Below are 21,854 nucleotides of genomic sequence, written 5' to 3'. Positions count from 1 at the left end.
CCCTTCTCTCAGGCTGTCCTCCCTGAGTCCCAAGACTCCTAATATCTATCCCTGCCTGCCCTCAAAAGAGGCAAAATATTAGGAAATTAAGAAATTAGAAAAAATTATAAATCTCCGAATCCAGAGAAGACAAGCCTTTTTATTTCATTAAACAGATTTTAGCTCCTACTGGCTTCCCCTTCTCTCCTCTGGGGGAGGCTCTGGTTTGTATAACCAAGTGGTCCATTAGCATTTCCACAATAAAAGGGCTTAAGATGCAGATGCCAAAAAAAACTGATAAAATGTTAGCCTTTTTGGTTTTCCCTACATATATGTAAAGGACTTACCACAATATCCAACAACAAGATGTGCTGAATGATTTTTTTTCTTTTTTAAAGTAAAAAAGAGACACTGTCAGATCTGTTTTAGATGGTTACCCTGTGATTGGGAAAATGGACTAGATAAGGAGAGACCAAAAGCAGGGGAGCAATTAGAGAACCTTTGCCATAGTCCAGCAATCATGAAGATTTGAGCTTGCAACTCCTTTTGTGGGTTCCCTACAATCTATGATGTAGCATTGGTTTTTTAAAACTTTTTATTGAGGTGTAGTACATACATCATAAGCTGTAAATGTACAGCTTATTGTGTTTTCAGTGAATATGAAGTATATTTTTCAACGTATCTACAAGGTTGAATTATTTCCCTTTTTTTTCTCTCTCCAGATAATTTTTATGGTGGGACGAGGATACCTATCTCCAGATCTCAGTAAGGTACGGAGTAACTGTCCAAAAGCCATGAAGAGATTAATGGCAGAGTGCCTCAAAAAGAAAAGAGATGAAAGACCACTCTTTCCCCAAGTAAGAAAAAGCTTCATGCTATCCAAAAGAACAGACTAACATTCATAGACAGATTTCTGAGCACTTTTTTGGGCACACATTCTGTATTTCGTGAGTTTGGATTCTATGTGCAGACTCCAGACAAGTAAACATATTAAGATGGTTTCCTGAGGGTTGAGCAGTGGTACACCTAAAAATTTCGGGTCCCAATACAAAATATTCAGAAAGACTCTGCATTTGTCCATCAGTTCTCAGACTTCTCGGTCTTTGAATTCTTTTACATGTTTAAAAATTATCGAAGACCGCCCCCGCCCCCGCAAAGAGCTTTTGTTTATGTAAGTTTTAATTACCTTATTACAAATTAAAACTATGTTTTTAAAAATTTATGAATTAAACATAATAAACCAATATCTTAAATAATATTTAGGAAAAAACAGTTCTATTATCTAAGAGAAAAAAATTAGTGAGGAGTTGCATTGTTTTACTTTTTTTGCAAATCCCTTTGCAAAAAGAAGACAGCTGGATTCTCAGCTTTTGCACTCACATTGCAATATCTCACATCATGTCATCCATAAAAACTCTACTTAACGCTTGTAAAACAATGGCAGTAAAAAAGGCAAATGATATCTTATTGTTATTACAAAAATAGTTTTGACCTCATGGATCCCCTGGTGGTCCACAGACCACATTTTGTGAACCACTGCTTTATTTCTTCTTGGTGGTAAACAGATTCAAGCTTTCCTTTAATACTAGGTCTTTTTGAGGGGCATTTCTGCCTGGTGCAGAAAAAAGAAAAGGCAATAAGACAGTTGTCAGCTCAGCCTGCCTTCACCTAATTCTTGATAACTCATTGCTTTTTTTTTTTTTTTTCCATGTTGGATAAAGCCTTAAGTTAATAAGTCTTAGAAAGAACTGTAACTAAGGCCAGGCGTGGTGACTCATGCCCGTAATCCCAACATTTTGGGAGGCCAAGGCAGGCAGATCACTTGAGGTCAGGAGTTCGAGACCAGCCTGGCCAACGTGGCAAAACCCCATCTCTACTAAAAATACAAAAATTAGCTGGGGATGGTGGCAGGAGCCTGTAATCCCAGCCACTCAGGAGGCTGAGGCATGAGAGTCACCTGAACCCAGGAGGTGGAGATTGCAGTGAGCTGAGGTGACGCCACTGCACTCCAGCCAGGGTGATAGAATGAGACTGTCTCAAAAAAAAAAAAAAAAAAAAAAAATACCTCAACTAGCTTACAGAGTTTAGCTGTAGTAGATATTGTATTATAAATGCAATGTTTTCTGATACTTAGGGAGCTCCTGATAACACTGGATAAATATGCCTTCATGAATCAGTACAGTTTCAAGTGGGAAGTGCTGTTTCCCATAGTAACCCTGCTACCCTAATTACTGGAGTGTTCATTTATGAACTCTTAGGCCTTCGAATGCCCAATCCTAGCTGGGTAACTCAGACAGAAGTCACTGTTACTGGAATGAGATTCACTCATCCTTTATTTTTAAATCTAAAAAACATTCTTCTCTAAAGAATGAAAGAAGGTAAAATTGATGGTTTTTAACAAGTCTCTCAGGGTGTTGCCTAAGAAAAGAAAGGGAAAGCTAAGTGGTTCAGTGGGTAGATATAAGTTTCATTTTTCAGGGTTCAAAGTTACTGTTCCTTTGAGGAAGAGTTTTTATTTTTTTATTTGTTTCTCTAAGTCAGGAAACCTCTGAGTTGAGACTGTCCTGGTGAGAGACCAGTGCTGCTGACCAGCTTCAGCATGACCCTCTCCCATGTTCCCTTTTCACATCATGGTGCTCGGGTTTCTTACTTAGCATGGTTGATTGACATTAATAATGCAAAGTACATCCTTAGGCCTACTTTTAAAATGATATTAAAAGGGGCAAAATGCTTAGCTCATACTTCTAAATATAACATTTCATTAATTACATGGTTTCAAAAACTGAAGTACGTATGTGAACTTTCCAGATTATTGGAGGCTGTCCCTTTTAAGTGTTATTTTAAAATTTTTGTTACAGGATATCTTTTCACACCCTATTGTTATGTGCCACATAAATTTTAGATGGCTAAAGATCTATATATTTTTAAAAATATAAAATATTAAATCATTTTTATAGTTTTGAGGTAGGAAAGCCTTCCTTAATAGACAAAATTCAGAAGGAAAAAATTAGCAGATGTGAGTACATTAAAAATGTTTAAACTTCTATATAGAAAAATAACATTGAAAGATAAAGAGAATAATTATAGCATATATAACAAAAAGTAAATGTTTATAATATACAAAGGATTCCTTCAAATCAGTAAGTAAAAAACAATAGAAAATGGGCAAAGGGAATATGAACAGGTGATTCACATAATTAATACAAATGGTGAATGAATTTAGGGAAAGGTGTAAAGATGTCCATGGCGGTCAGTAAAATGCAAAGACACACAACAGTGAAATATATTTTAATTTTGCCTCTCAGGTTGGTAATATCCAGCACTGGGAACAATGTTGGGAAGTGAGGAGAAGAGCATTCTTTCTAAAATTTTAAAGGTTTGGTGGGAGGCACCATTTTGGAAGAACTTGGTAGAATCCATAAATTCAAAGTACTTCTAAAAATCTGTGCTATGTAACCTATTTCATAAGTATTCAGATCTATATAAGAATGTTTACTATAATAAGAAAAAGACATTAAGATTTAGTTTTGTATTGATGACATAGATATTGGTGAGAGAAAAAGAAAACAAGACAGAAAACAAAATGTAGTATGATACTCTTTTTTTTTTTTAAATAGGCAGAGCCTGTTCTGTTGCCCAGGCTGGAGTGCAGTAATATGATCATAGCCCACTGCAGCCTCAAACTCCTGGGCTCAAGCGATCCTCTCACCTCAGCCTCCTAAGTAGCTGGGACTGCAAGTGCCTATTACCACACCCAGCTAATTTCTTGTGGTGGTGGTGGTGGTGGCGGCGGTGGTGGTGGTGGTTGTAGAGACAGACTCTGACTATGTTGCCCAGGCTGGTCTTGAACTCCTGGGCTCAAGCGATCCTCTGGCCTCAGCCTCCCAAAGTGCTGGGATTACAGGCATGAGCCCCAGTGCCCAGGCTGACAACCACTTTAAAAGGTTGTACAGAGGCCAGGCGCGGTGGCTCACACCTGTAATCCCCGCACTTTGGGAGGCCAAAGCAGGCGGATCACTTGAGGTTGGGAGTTCAAGACCAGCCTGACCAACATGGAGAAACCCTGACTCTATTAAGAATACAAAATTAGCCAGGCATGGTGGCACATGCCTGTAATCCCAGCTACTCGGGAGGCTGGGGTAGGGAAATCGTTTGAACCCAGAAGGTGGAGGTTTTGGTGAGCCAAGATTGTGCCATTGCACTCCAGCCTGGGCAACGAGAGTGAAATTCTGTCTCAAAAAAAAAAAAAAAATGTTGTACAGGTGGGCTCTGTTTTCATAGATGTATTTTTATACATAAAAAAGGTACTGAAGAGGCCAGGCGCAGTGACTCACACCTGTAATCCCAGCACTTTGGGAGGCCAAGGTGGGTGGATCACTTGAGGTCAGGAGTTCGAGACCAGCCTGGGCAACATGGTGAAACCTGTCTCTACTAAAAATACAAAATTAGCCGGGCTTGGTGGCACATGCCTGTGATCCCAGCTACTCGGGAGGCTGAGACAGGAGAATCACTTAAACCTGGGAGGCAGAGGTTGTGGTGAGCTGAGATTGTGCCACTGCACTCCAGCCTGGACAATAGAGTGAGACTCAGTCTCAAAAAAAAAAAAAAAAAAAAAGATACAGAAGAAAGTATAGACTCCAACAGTAGTTATCCCTGGAGAGCAGGATTTGAGAGCCTTATACTCTTTATACATTTCTATAGTATTTTAATTCTTATCTGCATGCTATACTTGGAATTTAAAATTTTTTGCAACTGCTTCTTTTTCTTATGTTAATCATCATAAAGATTACTTTTTTAAAAATACAAGTTTAACTTTTGAAAACAATTTTCAGCCAGGTGTGATGGCTGGTGTCTGTAATCCCAGCCCTTTGGGAGGCTGAGGCAGGCAGATCACCTGAGGTCAGGAGTTTGAGACCAGCCTGGCCAACTTGGTGAAACCCTGTCTCTACCAGAAATACAAAAATGTAGCTGGGTATGGTGGTGGGCACCTGTAATCCCAGCTACTCGGGAGGCGGAGGCAGGAGAATCGCTTGAACCCAGGAGGCGGAGGTTGCAGTGAGCTGAGATTGTGCCACTGCACTGTAGCCTGGGCAGCAAGAGTGAGACTCCCTCTCAAAAAAAAAGAAAAAAAAAATTTGATATCTCAGGACAATAACAAAAGTAATAATAATAGCTGCTAAAGTTTTACTGAGTGCTTATTATAGGCCAGACATTATGCCAAGCCCTTTAAACACATATTTTGTGATTATGAACATGCATTATCATGCTGTATGCCTTCAAGGATTATAACCTGTTTCTTTGTACCTTAAAATTGTGAATTTCTGCATTTTATGTATTGGGGTCTGTTTGTCGAGTTCTCCTCTCTTTGCTCTTGGGTTGTCACCTGTCATTTCTCATGTGCTACTAGCACTCTGGGTCCATGGGGTTCTGCTTTTCATTAGGTGTATGTAAAACATTTCCCATTGCTAGGTTCCTTTAAAGGGCAAGTAGCTGTGATAGTTCTGTTAGGAGACAGTCATATAGTGCTTTACTTATTTATACTCCATCTTCTTCCCAACAGAGACTTGTGGTCTATAACAAAAAGGTGTAAAATTGGTTTTAAATTTCTATTATTTACTGTTTCAAGACTAACAAATGATCTAAAATATAAAAAAAAAAGCTGACTAAGAATTATTCTCCCCATTTAATTTACAGGGATAGTTTCTTCTTAAGAAAAAATACCAGTTCTTTACAAATATTTTCCCAAGCATTTATGACAATACTGAAAACAATGTAAGATTTCAGGTGCTTTCTTGTAAAGTGTGATGGGACTCTTAAAGATTTATACCACACAGATTTTCATTCTTCTTTCTGTTTTTTCTTTTTCTTTTTTTCTTTCTTTTTTTTTTTCTTTTTTCTTTTTTTTTTTTTTCTTTTCTTTTTTTTTTCTTTTTTTTTCTTTTTTTTTTTTTGTAGATTCTCGCCTCTATTGAGCTGCTGGCCCGCTCATTGCCAAAAATTCACCGCAGTGCATCAGAACCCTCCTTGAATCGGGCTGGTTTCCAAACAGAGGATTTTAGTCTATATGCTTGTGCTTCTCCAAAAACACCCATCCAGGCAGGGGGATATGGTGCGTTTCCTGTCCACTGAAATAAATGAATGAGAGAGTTCAGGAGAGTAGCAACAAAAGGAAAATAAATGAACATATGTTTGCTTATATGTTAAATTGAATAAAACATTCTTTTTTTTTTAAGGTGAACCAAAGAACACTTGTGTGGTTAAAGACTAGATATAATTTTTCCCCAAACTAAAATTTATACTTAACATTGGAGTTTTAACATCCAAGGGTTAAAATATATAGACATTGCTAAAAATTGGCAGAGCCTCTTCTAGAGGCTTTACTTTCTGTTCTGGGTTTGTTTCGTTCACTTGGTTATTTTAAGTATTAAACTTCAGTTTCTCATGCAACTTTTGTTACCAGCTATCACATGTCCACTAGGGACTCCAGAAGAAGACCCTACCAGTGCCTGTGTTTGCAGGTGAGAAGTTGGCAGTCGGTTAGCCTAGGTTAGATAAGGCAGACTGAGCAGATCGTAATTTAGGAAGTCAGTAGAATTTAATAATTATTATTATTAATACTTTTTCTATAACTGTTTCTTTTTATAACAATTTGGAAAATGTGGATGTCCTTTATTTCCTTGAAGCAATAAACTAAGTTTCTTTTTATAAATTTTGAGTGCAGGTGACCAAAAATATTGCTAAGGAGTGGCATGTTTGACATGAGTAAAATGTCTTAACTTTGGATTTTTAGCAGGAAAATGTTATAAATTGGAGTTTCTTTTAAATAGCTTTTTTTTAAAATACATTAAGGATGTCTTGCTCACGTAGAAGTCAAATTTCATTGCAAATGCATTGCTGCCTTCATACCCAATCCCTCCCCTACAAAAAATCTTCACAGAATTCTGTGAGAACTTTTAGGTGTGTTTTTCTTTGAGATACCTATCTGGTTGCCAAACACCAGGTAATAGAGTTTTTAAGTTGTTATTAGATTATCCTTACCTCTCATGATGCGTATTTTAGCAATCACTTTGTCATTGTGTCTCATGTTCTGTCCTCCTTATATTCTTTGCCCAGCAAGATTCTACTTATGATGAATGAATGCTCTTCTCCTTTTTGCATTCCATGGTATGAAGTATTTGTTAGGGTTCTTTAATACTTATAGATTGTTGTGTAGAAAATGACTGTAATGTGGTGGTCAGTGTATTCTTACTGTGATTCAGAGGGAATCCTTTGTAGAAAGCAACAGCACGTGGTCCTGTCAAAGATTTGGCCATCTCTACTTACTGTCAGCCTCTTAACTATATCTTCACTTACTCAATTTGGTTTTGTCATGATTTTTAAATGTAGCCAGTAGTTCAAGGTCCTTCCAGTAAACAGACATCTGTATGAATGCCTCCTTGAAGTCAATAAAGAAGTAAATTGAGAAGACTTTAAATTAATGATAATTTAGTTTTTAAGTGCCCATAAATAAAGTTTTGAAACATTTTCTTTGTTTGAATAGTTAGATGTCATCCAGGAAACCACTCAATAATAATTATAGCAAACCTTTAGCCCCTCATTTGGGTAGCTTAAGATAAGTAATGCCATTATGATTTCAGAATTGATTCATGACTTTAGTTAAGAAAATGAAACATTTCTCATATTTAAAAAAAATGATACTAAGGAATAAAGAAATGTAACTATTGGAAAATATCTAAGTATCTGATTTTTAAATCCTCCAGTGGCACTAAAAATATGATTATTAGTAATTGTAAGATAGGGTTTTATTCATTCACAAATAGAAGACTACAAGCATGTAACTAACCAAGTGTTTATAAAATTGACTTTATGGAATGCTCCAAAGGTTTGGCCATTTTGAGGCACAAGGTCAAGGGATCTCTTTATTGATACAGCTCCTTCTAGAATTTCCCAGCATACCTGCCTCACTGTTCTTCCTTTCATTCTTCACTCTCTTTTTCTTCTCGGTGCCATCCTGCCTAGGCTCCCATCGTCTGCATCTGACGCCTTTCCTTTCTTTCTTTACTAGTCTCCTTTGCAATGGGGCATGGCTAAGCTCTGTAGAACCACTCAGAAACTCATTGTTCCATTCTGTAGCCAGTAAAACATGCCTCCAAAGTAACACAGAGTAATTCTACTCTGTCTTTTAAATTAGGTCGACCAGAAATGTTAGTGAAAGGACATTAAAAATGTGACAGGTGACATGTTTAGCTAATACAGATATGGAGAAATAGGAAACAGTAGAATTAAATGTTTCCCTTTCAGGTTTAATTGTATTTGTTCTTGGGTTTTGTTTTATACTGAGTTTTAAATATATTTTCCAAATAAAAACATTATTTTTTCTAACCATATGTAGAGTTAATCTCTTTGACTAAGTAGTTGAAACAAAAGAACATTTGTTCTTTTGTGACTGCTTTTTTCCTAAAACCTGAGCCCTCATATTTTTTTTAATTAAAGTTGATTTCCTTCTTCAGTAAGGAAACCTTTTTACAAAATTTGTTTTACCTTTTACAAGTTTTACTAATCAGTAATAGGGAAAAAGATTTGTCTTCTTGATTTTAAGTAGTTTCAGGATCACAGGATATAATCAGATGCTTCCTGTGTAATCAAATGCTTCCTGTGAATAAATAAATTTATTTATTTTCAGGCATTATACTAGCCATTTAATCTTTTTTATTTATTTGCTTCCTGCCCCTTGGATGGCATATATTAGCCATTTAGATACTAAACTCTAATAGTTAAGCCAATAGTTAAAATTGTCCTCTCTAAAACATTGGCTATTTAATATACCAGCTTAAATGACCTTTCTCGCAAGTGAGTCACTCTTTTTTAAGAACATATGTGCCTTTTTAAAAAATACTATGAAATGGTGCTTCATGACAGAAACATTTTACCAGTTATAGTCTTATTTGACTGAAAATTTTTGAGCATTTCTGTAGAACTTTTTACTTTACTAAATATTTCATCTCTCCTGTGACTGTTTCCTCAAAGAATTTAAAAGACCCAATGTGTCTATGCCAGAATGTTTCCCATCCTTTTGAAACTGCCTGGGCCAGGCGTGGTGGCTCATGCTGCAATCCCAGCACTTTTGGAGGCCAAGGTGGGCAGATCGCATGAGCCCAGGAGTTTGAAACAGCCTGGACAACATGGCAAAACCCTATCTCTACAAAAAAATTTTAAAATTAGCCAAGCATAGTGGTGCACAACTGTAGCCCCAGCCACTTGGGAGGCTGACATAGGAGGATCGCTTGAACTTGGGAGGCGGAGGCTGCTGTGAGCCTTCATCATGCCACTGCACTCCAGCCTAGGCAACAAAGCAAAACCCTGTTTCAAAAAAAGAAAAGAAAAAAAGAAACTGCTTGAAAGTCATGACAAAGAGTGTCAGGAGGGGATTTACTCTGGCTGCAGTTGACTTTCTCCTTAAATGTCAAGTAGTGATTAATTTGGGTAAGAAGTAACCTGTTATATTTTTTATAACATACTTTAAGGAATTTATCAAATTCTGTGTATAATGCCCATTAAAATATACTCCATTCTGGAATAAAGGGTAATGAGTAATATTTTTAAACTAGTTAATAAAGTCCTTAGCTTTCACATAAACCATGACATTTGAGGTGTCTAAAATCACAGGGTCTTTTTTTTTTTTTTTTCAGTCTTCCCAGTTGTTCTCTGCTGTATTCCTAAATAAAGTTAAATTGAAAATGCATGGCTGGTTGTGGTGCCTCACACCTGTAATCCCAGCACTTTGGGAGGCTGAGGCAGGTAGATCACTTGAGGCCAGTTCGAGACCAGCCTGGCCAACATGGTGAAACCCCATCTCTACTAAAAATACAAAAAGCTGGGCGCGGTGGTGTGCACCTGTAATCTAGCTGCTTGGGAGGCTAAAGCACAAGAATTGCTTGAATCCAGGAGGCGGAGGTTGCAGTGAGCCAAGACTGCACCACTGCACTCCAGCCTGGGTAATAGAGCAAGACTCTCTCAAAAAAAGAAATTGAAAATGCAGCTTAAGTTATCCTCAGCCTGAAAGAAGGGGAAAGAAAATGCTTCAGTTTGGCCTCAAATTGATTTTTTTTATTTATTAATATACCAAGATTTTTTTAAGACACAGAGTATCGAAGTATTTCACTTCAAATAACCACACAAGCACAGTTGGCTCTTCAAATAAAATCGGGTAGGAAGTAGAATAGTAGAGATTTCCAGATCGGCAAGAAGGAATCATTAAGACAAGATACTTTTTCTGAAAGCAGATTCATCACCTGTTACTGCCATGTTTTCCTTAAATTCTCCATGATTTTAGGGACATTTTAAGAGTCTTATTTTATTGATTCCTAAACTATGGATTCTTTTCTTTTTTTCCCCTCAATCCCAAGTGTGACTATAAAAAGGACTGCATTCTGTTGGAAGCACTAGACTTTCGATAGAGTGATAGTGTTTACTTTGTTCTTTGTGCGGTTGTTTGGTTTTAATTTTTTTTTGGAGACAGAGTCTCACTCTGTCATTCAGTCTGGAGTGTAGTGGTGCAGTACCACCACGCCCTGGTAATTTTTGTTTTTGTTTTTGAGACAGAGTCTCATTCTATTGCCCAGATTGGAGTGCAGTGGTGTGATCTCAGCTAACTGCAGCCTCTGCCTCCCGGGTTCAAGTGATTCTCCTGCCTCAGCCTCCTGAGTAGCTGGAATTACAGGTATGTGGCACCACACCTGACTAATTTTTTTTTTTTTTTCCAGTAGAAACAGAGTTTCACCATGTTGGCCAGGCTGGTCTTGAACTCCTGACCTCAGGTGATCCACCCACCTCGGCCTCCCAAAGTGCTGAGATTACAGGCATGAGCCACCTTGCCGGCCTGGTTTTTATTTTTAAGACTAATATTTAAGTTTGTGGAGCATGACACTTCAACAAAATGAAATTTCTAATTATTATAATGAATAGGAAACATTATCTGAAGTTGTGTGTGTGTGTGTGTGTGTTTTGTTTTGTTTTGTTTTCGAGACAGGGTTTTGTTACTCAGGCTGGAGTGCAGTGGTACAATGCTGGCTCACTGCAGCCTCAACCTGCTGGTCTCAAGTGATCCTGCCACTTCAGCCTCCTAGGTAGCTGGGACTACATGCATTTGCCACCACATCCAACTAATTTTTTTTTTAATTTTTATTTAGTTATTTATTTATTTATTTATGTTTTGTAGAGACAGGGTCTCACTATGTTGCCCTACCTGGTCTCAAAGTCCTGGGCTCAAGCAGTCCTCCTGCCTTGGCCTCCTGAAGTGCTGGGATTACAGGCGTGAACCACCATGCCCAACCTTAGCTGAAGATTTTTTTAAGTATTTTTTAATGTGGTATATTAAGATTTGGCTTAGATATTATCATTTTCTGATTTTTTTTAATAGATTAATTCTAGGCATTTTTATAAAGATTTCTTTTCTGTAAATCTTATGTTTACATTGACCTTAATGAGATTTGGATTCGGCTAGATACATGATTACTCATAAGAATGTTGCAAGTCACTTTAAAGGAACATTAAAACACTAAAAATAGCAGCCTTAAAATTATAAGTACTCAAACTGTAAGCAACAATAGTAAGAATGTTTGTATATTTCTGGAGTGTGTTACCATAATAGCCTCCTATGATTATACTCCAAATGTTTTACTCTAAGGTCTTCGTAATTTAATTTAGCCTTTAAAAAAAAAAAAAAAAAATCAGTGCCAGATTCCCCAAACCTTTTAACTTTAAATATGAGGCAATAATTCTTTTACCCTTTCTTGATCTTTGGACTCACAATACCTTAGTTAATTGCTTGTTAAAAGGAATCCATGCATAGAAAGAGGTAGTATGACTATCTACAGTTCATTAGTAGTGGTATTCAGATTGGGAAACAAAGTGTTAATTGTTGAAAGTTGTTTAGGGACTGCTGGGTCTTGGAGTCAGCACCTGGGTTTGCATTTCCACCTCTGCAATTTTTTGCATATGATCTCAGGCAAGTTGCTTGACCACTCTAAACCCTGGCTTCCTCATCTATATAATACAGGTAATAGCATCCGCCTCACAGTGTTATTATGAGGATTGGATGCAGATGTGTACAAAGTGTTCAGTGAGGCATCAGGCACTCAGTCAGTCACTAGTACCATCAGCTTACAAAGCTGAGGATTCAGTCATCCAGTCTTTAGCAATTTGTTGTTTGTTGGGATGTGCCAACGTTATCTAGCAACCAGTTGGAATCTGATAGCAATCAGAAATTAGACAGGTTATTCCTGGATTACTTAAACGGTATATTCATATAAGTGATTGCTTGGATCCTCACCAGAAGCTGCTATTGAAAAATAGTGGTATGGCTGGCCAGGCGCGGTGGCTCACACTTGTAATCCCAGCACTGTGGGAGGCCGAGGCGGGCGGATCACGAGGTCGGGAGATCGAGACCATCCTGGCTAACACGGTGAAACCCCGTCTCTACTAAAAATACAAAAAAGTTAGCCGGGCATGGTGGCGGGCACCTGTAGTCCCAGCTGCTGGGGAAGCTGAGGCAGGAGAATGGCGTGAACCCGGGAGGCGGAGCTTGCAGTGAGCCGAGATCACGCCACTGCACTCCAGCCTGGGAGACAGAGTGAGACTCCGTCTAAAAAAAAGAAAAAAGAAAAAAGAAAAATAGTGGTATGGCTGACTGAATTTTGATAATTGTCAGTTATTAACTCATCCCCAGAAATTATCTATAGTATGTATAACAGGAACTGGGTTTTAGTTACAAGTAGAAACTGTGGACAAAATGGTCGATGAAAAATAATGGCGGCCGGGTGCAGTAACTCACACCTGTAATCCCAACACTAAGGGAGGCCAAGGCAGGCAGATTACCTGGAGTTTGAGACCCAGTCAGGAGTTTGAGACCCAGCCTGGCCAACATGGTGAAACCCCATCTCTACTAAAAATACAAAAATTAGCCAGGCCTGGTGGCGGGTGCCTATAATCCCAGCTACTTGGGAGGCTGAGGCAGGAGAATCACTTGAACCCAGGAGGCAAAGGTTGCAGTGAGCCGAGATCGCACCATTGCACTCCAGCCTGGGCAACAAAAGCAAAACTCCATCTCAAAAAAAAAAAAGAAAGAAAAAAGAAAAATAGGCCGGGCGCGGTGGCTCAAGCCTGTAATCCCAGCACTTTGGGAGGCCGAGGCGGGTGGATCACAAGGTCAGGAGATCGAGACTATCCTGGCTAACATGGTGAAACCCCGTCTCTACTAAAAATACAAAAAACTAGCCGGGCGTGGTGGCGGGCGCCTGTAGTCTCAGCTACTTGGGAGGCTGAGGCGGGAGAATGGCGTGAACCCGGGAGGCGGAGCTTGCAGTGAGCCGAGATCACGCCACTGCACTCCAGCCTGGGAGACACAGCGAGACTCCGTCTCAAAAAAAAAAAAAAAAAGAAAAAAGAAAAATAATGGCATGAAGCCCCCAAATTCATTAAGCTATAGGAGCATGATATCACAAGGGTACTTTGTGGTTTAAAGAATCCCTTATGCTGATAATTATGTTCGGTGACATGTGCCTATATTTAATTTTTTGTTAGTTTGAAGGTGAAATTAAATAGAAAATGGGAGGTCTGGATTTTCTCTCTCTGTCAAACGTTTGATGTGAACAAATCATTTGACCTCTTAATTGTATCTTTCGCAAAATGAGGATAACTACTGCCTCTCTTTTCCTAATAGTGGCATTATAATAATATGATAGGTGAAAATGAGTTGATAATTCAGGGGTGGAAGTATTCTACAAATTAACATTACTACTTTACATTCAGTTTCTGAGAAATTTTGTTCATTGGAACTGCTTTCAGCTTGATCAGAACCATGATACATAAAACCCAACTGGGAAACTCTCTGCAGACTTGCTGTTTAATTGATACAGCTGAACCATGTTCTTCATACTATATATGTTGTGTTCTTCCATGGGTTTCAGCCATTTTAGCTTTTAAATTGGCAATGCTGTTGCTAGACTTGAAATATATAACTAGTCACTTTTCAGTGAAGCTCAAATGAGGCTTTTTCTGTGTCTCTAGGTTATTTGAGATGACTTTTTTAAAATTAGCTCTTGTCCTCCCTCTACAGGAGAATTTGCAGCCTTCAAGTAGCCACCATCATGGCAGCATCTGCTCTTATTTCTTAAGTCTTGTGTTCGTACAATTTGTTAACATCAAAACACAGTTCTGTTCCTCAAATCTTTTTTTAAAGATACAAAATTTCCAATGCATAAGCTGATGTGGAACAGAATGGAATTTCCCATCCAACAAAAGAGGAAAGAATGTTTTAGGAACCAGAATTCTCTGCTGCCAATGTTTCTTCAACAAAAATACCACGAGCATACAAGTCTGCCCAGTCCCGGGAAGAAAGAGGAGAGACCCTGAATTCTGACCTTTTGATGGTCAGGCATGATGGAAAGAAACTGCTGCTACAGCTTGGGAGATTTGCTATGGAAAGTCTGCCAGTCAACTTTGCCCTTCTAACCACCAGATCAATTTGTGGCTGATCATCTGATGGGGCAGTTTCAATCACCAAGCATCGTTCTCTTTCCTGTTCTGGAATTTTGTTGTGGAGTTCTTTCTCCTAGTGACCACCAGTTAATTTCTGAGGGATGGAACAAAAATGCAGCTTGCCCTTTCTGTGTGGTGCGTGTTCAGGCCTTGACAAATTTTATCAAAAGGAAACTTTTATTTAAATGGAGGCTGAGCAGTGAGGAGTCGATGCGTCTTGGTATGGAGGAAAAGGGCATGCTGCATCTTCTTCCTGACCTCCGGGGTCTCTGGCCTTTTGTTTCCTTGCTCACTGAGGTGTCTGCCTAACCAAGCAGGCTAGATAGTGCTGGCACACATTGCCTTCTTTCTCATTGGGTCCAGCAATGAAGATAAGTGTTTGGGGATTTTTTTTTTCCTCCACAATGTAGCAAATTCTCAGGAAACACCGTTTATATCTTCCTCCTATGCTCTTCCAGTCACCAACTACTTATGCGGCTACTTTGTCCAGGGCACAAAATGCCATGGCAGTATCTAACTGAAACCCCACAAAACTGCTTAGTAACAGTTTTGAATGTGAGAAATTTAGATAATTTAAATATAAGGTACAGGTTTTAATTTCTGAGTTTCTTTTATATTTTTATTAAAAAGAAAATAATTTTCAGATTTAATTGAATTGGAAAAAAAATACTTCCCACCACAATTATATATCCTGAAAATTGTATTTTTGTTATATAACAACTTTTAAGAAAGATCATTATCCTTTTCTCTACCTAAATATAAGGAATCTTAACATAATGACAAATATTTATAATTTTTCAGTTAATGGTACTTGCTGGATCCACACTAACATCTTTGCTAATAATCTCATTGTTTCTTCCAACTGATTCCTAACACTACATCCCATATCTTCTTTCTAGTCTTTTATCTAGAATATGCAACAAAATAAAAATGGTGGCGTCTCCATTCATTCTCCTCCTTCCTTTTTTCCCAAGCCTGGTCTTCAAAAGGTTGGGCAGTTTGGCAGCTGAATTCCCAGACAGAGAATAGAGCAATTTTAGGGATATTAGGACTGAGGGAGGGTGTGGAAAACCTGTCATCGGTGGTTTTTATAGAAAGAGCTGGCATTCGTTAAGAACCTAAATCTTTATCTTTGCATAAAGGGAAAATATAACCTAGTTATAGCTTCCATTGGCCTTTATTAAAGGGTAATATCAATCACAGTCATAGCAAAGAAAGCGGATGTATTAATGGCAAATTAATGGAAAACTTCCCTTATCAGGAATCTAGACTCAGAATTTAGGAACGTAAATCAAATCAGATATACCAGCCAAGCTATAGCCAAGGACTTGAAAGAAATTAAACAAGACCCAGAATAAATCAAGGAATTAGAAATTGTTATTTAAAATTTTCAGATTGTAACTCCAGGCCCTGCTCTCTGTATTTCAGCCTACTAAAAGCTCACTACCATTAGATTTTTGCTAACATACATGTATTCAGAAGAAAACCTATTGAAATGTTCATTGTCTTGTAAAAGATTGTCCTAGTAAAATGGAAAAGATCCTTAAATTATTCATCAGTTTGAAAAGCAAATTGTTTTTAAGTTTTACATCAACAGGGCAGTGTCTTACAAAATTCAGAAATTGCAAAGGTGAAAATAATTCCCACTGATTTGAAGAACATCTTCTGTGCATAATAACTGCCTCTCTTGAAAAGCATTAGCTATTTTTTTCTTTTTAAATATATCTCTAGATGCTTTTAAATGTGGCTGTGTTCCCTTTACCAAGATTGGCTTCAAGTTTCTGCAAGTAGAGAGACCTGGGCTTGAACAAGAGGATGTGTTTCATGTCCTGCCAAGGAGGCAGAACGTGTGCAGCCTGGATCCAGGACTGCCTCCGCGGGACAGGGGCAGTACCATTAGGGAGGAAGCTTAGCATTTCAGTTTCCTAAACAACATTCAGGGTGATACACTTTTTCTTCCCTTGCATTTTAGAATAGGCTGGTATCTCATTTGAACAGGGGAGCAGACTTGATCTCAAATGAAGCTGTGCCCAGGAGCCAGGCTCAGTATATTGAGATTTTTATAGAGACCTTTAAAAATAAAATATTTAAACCTCTCTTTTCTTCCTTTTTCTACAAAATAGGTTTTGTCTCTAGTTTACAAATGACATGAAAATAGGTTTTATTTGTGTTTTATCTGCTTTATTTTTTGATGCCTAGACAACAGATAGACTTAACTGAGCTCCTAAAAATGAGGAAGAAGTCCTTATTTGTGAAAAGCACTTTATGAGTAATTGTATAGACAGTATGTGGCTGCATCACTGATCATCTTCTAAGGGTGTAACAGTCTGGTCTGTAAAGTGGCTGCAGTGCCTTCTGTAGTGTGTTTTATTTTTGGTAGGGAGAGGTAAAGCCTTCTGAAAAATTTGAGAGCAACTATAGAGGACTGTTTGTAACTGTGTAGTATTCCTGATGGACTTTTTTCATCATTAGAGTCTAGGACCTAGACTTTTGCCACTGAAATAATATTGACCAAAAAAAGTAGTTTATAAAAGGGATTTGTGAATAGAAAATTCAATGTGATCGTTTGTTGTTAATGTGCACCTTAAAAGAAGATTGTGTCTAGCTGTCACATTCTGGTTCCTGAATATCCCACCCCTGACTGTATTTGAGATCTAGTAGGGCATACTGGGGCATTCTAGAAGATAAAATCCCATACAAATGATATGTGCTATATTTATGTTGGTGTTGGAGAAGAAAGAGCAGTATATAAAGAAATAATTCAAGACTGCAGCACTGTCAACCTGAAACTTTGTAAATATTTCCTAGCTTCTGGTTTGGTGCAGTGACAGCACTTTCATCACAGGATGTTACCTTGTATTCATCAGGCAGAGTGCGAGCTGCCGCACACCCTTCTCAGATCTCACCTGTCCCCACTGTACATCCACCTGCCAGCCGCTTGCAAACCTCATCTCTAGCTTTAGTTTGAAACCACATTGCAGGGTTCAGGTGACCTCTTCAAAAACTACCTCCTCAGAATGAGGTAATGAATAGTTATTTATTTTAAAATATGAAAAGTCAGGAGCTGTAGAACATGACGATGATTTAAGATTTTAACTTTTTTGTGTACTTGTATTTGAGCACTCTCATTTTGTCCTAAAGGGCATTATACATTTAAGCAGTAATACTGTAAAAAAAAATGTGTTGCTCAGAATATCTGAATGTTGTTGAAAGTGGTGCCAGAACCAGTTTAGGGGTACGTTTCAGAATCTTAACCTTGAGTCAGTTGCATGAAATTAAATAGCTGTGGTATCACTTCACTAACAGTGATGTAATTTTAATTTTCAGTAGGCTTGGCAAGACAGTACGTCCTCATAATGAGCTTGCTGCAGCTTTGTCACATGCACAGGCATTCATAGAGACTGCCCAGCTGAGAGGGTAGAACGTTACTCTTTTTGCAAGATTCTCTTCTTTGTCCAAGTTGGCATTGTTAGTGCTAGAATACCAGCACCTTGAGACTAGCAGATTCCAACCATTAGGCTATAAACACCATAGCCAGAGATGGCAGGTTTACTGTGAGTATGAAGAGCAAATAGCTTACAGGTCATGTGTTGAAATGGTATAGGTGAGGCTCTAGAAAAATACCTTGACAATTTGCCAAATGATCTTACTGTGCCTTCATGATGCAATAAAAAAGCTAAAATTTTAGCAGAAATCAGTGATTTGTGAAGAGAGCAGCCACTCTGGTTTAACTCAGCTGTGTTAATAATTTTTAGAGTGCAATTTAGACTGCACAGGTAAATGCACTAAAGAGTTTATAGCCAAAATCACATTTAACAATGAGAAAACACACAGGTAAATTTTCAGTGAACAAAATTATTTTTTTAAAGCACATAATCCCTAGTATAGTCAGATGTATTTATCACATAGAGCAACTAGGTTGAAAATATAGTTCAGTGACATTTCTAGAGAAACTTTTTCTACTGCCATAGGCTCTTCAAAGCACGGAACTTTTACACAACAGAAGTGTTGACAGAAGTTTCAAGAAATTGCTGCAGTTTAGGGTTGAAGTACTGTATGATGGGCAGCAATCGTGTATTCACTTAGAAGGGGAAATTGAAATACAGGACCGAATTTGGTTTTATCAGTTTCCAGAGTACTGCTGCCAACCTAGACACTGATTTTTCAGAGTTTGAAATGTAAATTTCTTCCCAGGACTTGCTTGCACATGAAGCTGGACTGCGTTAGTCATCCTGTCCCAAAGTGCTGTCGGGGCCAGGGTGGAAGTCTCGAGGCATCCTTTATGACCTGGCCCCTGGATGTAAAAGAAAACATATTCCATGGTGTGGTTCTTGTATCTTGTTTCATTCCTCACCATTGAAAGAGGAAGTCCATGTATTGTCTCCAGCGCATCCCTGAAATGTTGTACTGGGATGGATTACTGATGCCCATTGGTAGATGAACCCCAGAGGAGGGTTGTAGCATGTCTGCCCCAGGCAATGATTTGTGGCTTGGCCAGAGGAGAGCGAAGTCACCAGTGTATCTGTGGTCCATGTTGCTAGCTCTGGTAAAATTAAAAATATTGGTAAGATGTTTGTTTTATTAGTATACTAGACAGTAAGCTCTGTTTTGTTGTTTTCAAATAACCTATTTTCACTTTTGTTTAGGCAAAGACATTTAAATTGAAATTCAATTCTAATTTTTGTTAATTGTGGAAAGGGTAATTAACAGTTCCTATCAGGTATTTTTAAGGTAGAAAAGGACAGAAACCCAACACCTAAAATCTTAAGGTAACAGTGCTTTAAAAAAAAAAAAAATGCATGGGGCAATTAGTCCCCAACTCAATGAGTGATTAAAGTACTTTTATTTAACATCCACAACTTCAACTGTTAGGTTTTATGAATTACTAAATCAGCTTTATTAAAATGTTGACGTTTATGTAGCTGTTTTGAATAATTACAGTGACTTGACCAGTTGTGTATGAGGACACAGCCAATGTAAGCCAGTGTATCCATTTTTTAGAGGTGCATTTTTTAAAAAATTCTGTAGATGGAAGTGCTCTGAAAACAACTAAAATATGTTTATTCATGTTAGTATCAAAAAATGTTTTGTACAAACCGTCTGCTTCTCCCGGCCGGCCGAGTTCATTCTCCAGCATCATGACCGCTGGTTCTCATGTACAGCACAGATGCGGGAGAGTTGGCAGAAAATTTATGAAGAGATGCCACAAAGGAAGGGTCTGTTTACAGGGGTGGGATTGGGGGTTTTGATGAAGTTGCTTAGTCCTGGTTTTGTTTTGAAAATTACTGCGTTGCATTTTTGTGTTAAGTTTTTGAACCCACGTGTGTTTTGGTGGAGTATGAGTTGGAAGTAAACAATAAAGCTCACAGAGTAGGCACAGATGTAGAGAACAGAGACCAAAATGGAGTGAGGTGGCAGTAAATCTAGGATAGGGAAAAATTAATGTGAGGGTGGGAAATAGACTGTAATTACCTGAAATCAAATGTAAGAGTGCAATAAGTATGCTTTTTATTCTAAGCTGTGAACGGTTAAGAATCATTCCTTCCTAATACATTTGTGTATGTTCCATAGCTGATTAAAACCAGCTATATCAACATATAATGCCTTTTTATTCATGTTAATGACCAACATAAGTGGCTAGCCTTTATGTCTTATTTATCTTCATGTTATGTTAGTTTACATATAGGGGTGTGTGTGTGCTGTCCCCTTCTTCCGCCTTCGTTTTAAAGTACATCCATGGGTCCTCCGTGTTTCCTTTGGCCATGCCACATAGTATAGACTCAGTTTGGCCTTCATGGTATCGCCTGATTTTTGAGGACTGTATCACAGTGATATATATTTGTGGTAATCTCATTTGTTGGTTGTACATCTGATCCTTTCCTCAACACGGCAATTGCTGCTTTTCCTAAGATAGGATCATACAGCTGATCAGGGGATTGAATTTGATCATTCATCAACATGTGTCTCTCTGAATTTTATTCAGTAGTTGTGATTGCTCTTTGGTTTAGACCAAGAAAAAGGAAATCCCCCCTTTTCATGTATTCCTTGGTTTGAGGACATGTCTCCTGTAAGGGAGAGGAAAGGGAGATGATTCCTGTTTGAACTGCAGTGAATTCACGGTTCCTGTTTCACCACTCCAAACCTTATGGCAACTCACACACACATTCCTCTTTTCTGTTGCTGCCGAAGGTTCGGGTTTAGTACACTTCAGTTCCACTCAAGCATTGAAAAGGTTCTCATGGAGTCTGGGGCGTGCCCAGTGAAAAAATGGGGACTTTTTAATTGTCCACAGACCTCTCTATACCTGCTTTGCAAAAATTACAATGGAGTAACTATTTTTAAAGCTTATTTTTCAATTCATAAAAAAAAGACATTTATTTTCAGTCAAATGGATGATGTCTCCCTCTTTTCCCCTATTCTCAATGTTCGCTGGAATCTTTTAGTATTTTTTAATTCTCCCCATACCCACTTCCTGATCCTTTGGTTCTCTTTCCTGCTCAGGTCCCTTCATTTGTACTTCGGAGTTTTTCTCATGTAAATTTGTATAACAGAAAATATTGTTCAGTTTGGATAGAAAGCATGGAGAATAAAAAAAGATAGCTGAAATTCAGATTGAAGAAATTTATTTCTGTGTAAAGTTATTTAAAAACTCTGTATTATATAAAAGGCAAAAAAAGTTCTATGTACTTGATGTGAATATGCGAATCCTGCTATAATAAAGATTGACTGCATGGAGAAGTCTTCTTCAAGACTATTTTTCTACCACGATTACATTCAGTAACAAAAGTAGTCAGCAGCTTTAACAGTTTTTCTAGACAATGGAGAGACGGAGAAATGTACGTTTTGTTTCATACATAATGTTGGTTACTGTTCAGTGGGTAGAAGTTAAAGGAAGTTGTCAGGATTCATGCATGGTACTTTATAGATGCTATACAACTTGTAGTGGCAACAGTCTTGTCAAGTGTTGGTGATGACCCTTCAACATTTCAGATGTTGTAACCTGATGTATCTTTAGTTCGAATGACTGCTCTCCTCCATGTGATTCAGTTGGAGTATGTGCTCTACTTTAGTAATGTTTAAAGTTTATCTGCAGAAACTCACCTTAGAATTGTATTTTTTCAAACTTTTGACACAGCTTACATTTTCCATAGCAACACAGCACATGCACGCTAACATTTACTTGAAACTATGCACTCACGTTTTCTACTTCATTTTTTTAATGCTGGTTACCTCAGTGAGTTGATTTTGTGCATTTGATTTCATGACCCTCCCCCAAATAAAATTCACTGAAGTCTGAAAAACACCTAGAGTATCTTCAGACAAAATATATCAAATTA

General features: G+C 38.1%; 1 protein-coding gene across 7 annotated transcripts in view; it reads left to right on the top strand.

Annotated features, from left to right (window-relative positions):
• BRAF (B-Raf proto-oncogene, serine/threonine kinase) overlaps window positions 1-21,255 on the top strand; it is a 203,090-nt gene extending 181,835 nt beyond the window's left edge. For 3 of the 7 annotated variants that reach the window (XM_045387419.2, XM_005550950.4, XM_065542676.1), the window contains 3 exons: window positions 702-836; window positions 5,935-6,088; window positions 14,096-21,255. In XM_045387419.2, the coding sequence (XP_045243354.1) occupies window positions 702-836; window positions 5,935-6,088; window positions 14,096-14,118 (312 nt within the window). In that variant the 3' untranslated portion in view covers window positions 14,119-21,255. Of the gene's footprint in view, window positions 1-701; window positions 837-5,934; window positions 6,185-14,095 lie in introns of those variants that run through there. The other 4 variants (XR_012432936.1, XM_045387414.3, XR_012432935.1 and 1 more) reach the window with 4 other exon arrangements.
• Window positions 21,256-21,854: the final 599 nt, after the last annotated feature.

This window comes from Macaca fascicularis, chromosome 3 (assembly GCF_037993035.2).
Source record: "Macaca fascicularis isolate 582-1 chromosome 3, T2T-MFA8v1.1".
In the NCBI taxonomy this organism is placed as follows: domain Eukaryota; kingdom Metazoa; phylum Chordata; class Mammalia; order Primates; family Cercopithecidae; genus Macaca; species Macaca fascicularis.
This window is presented reverse-complemented; position numbering and strand designations above follow the sequence as displayed.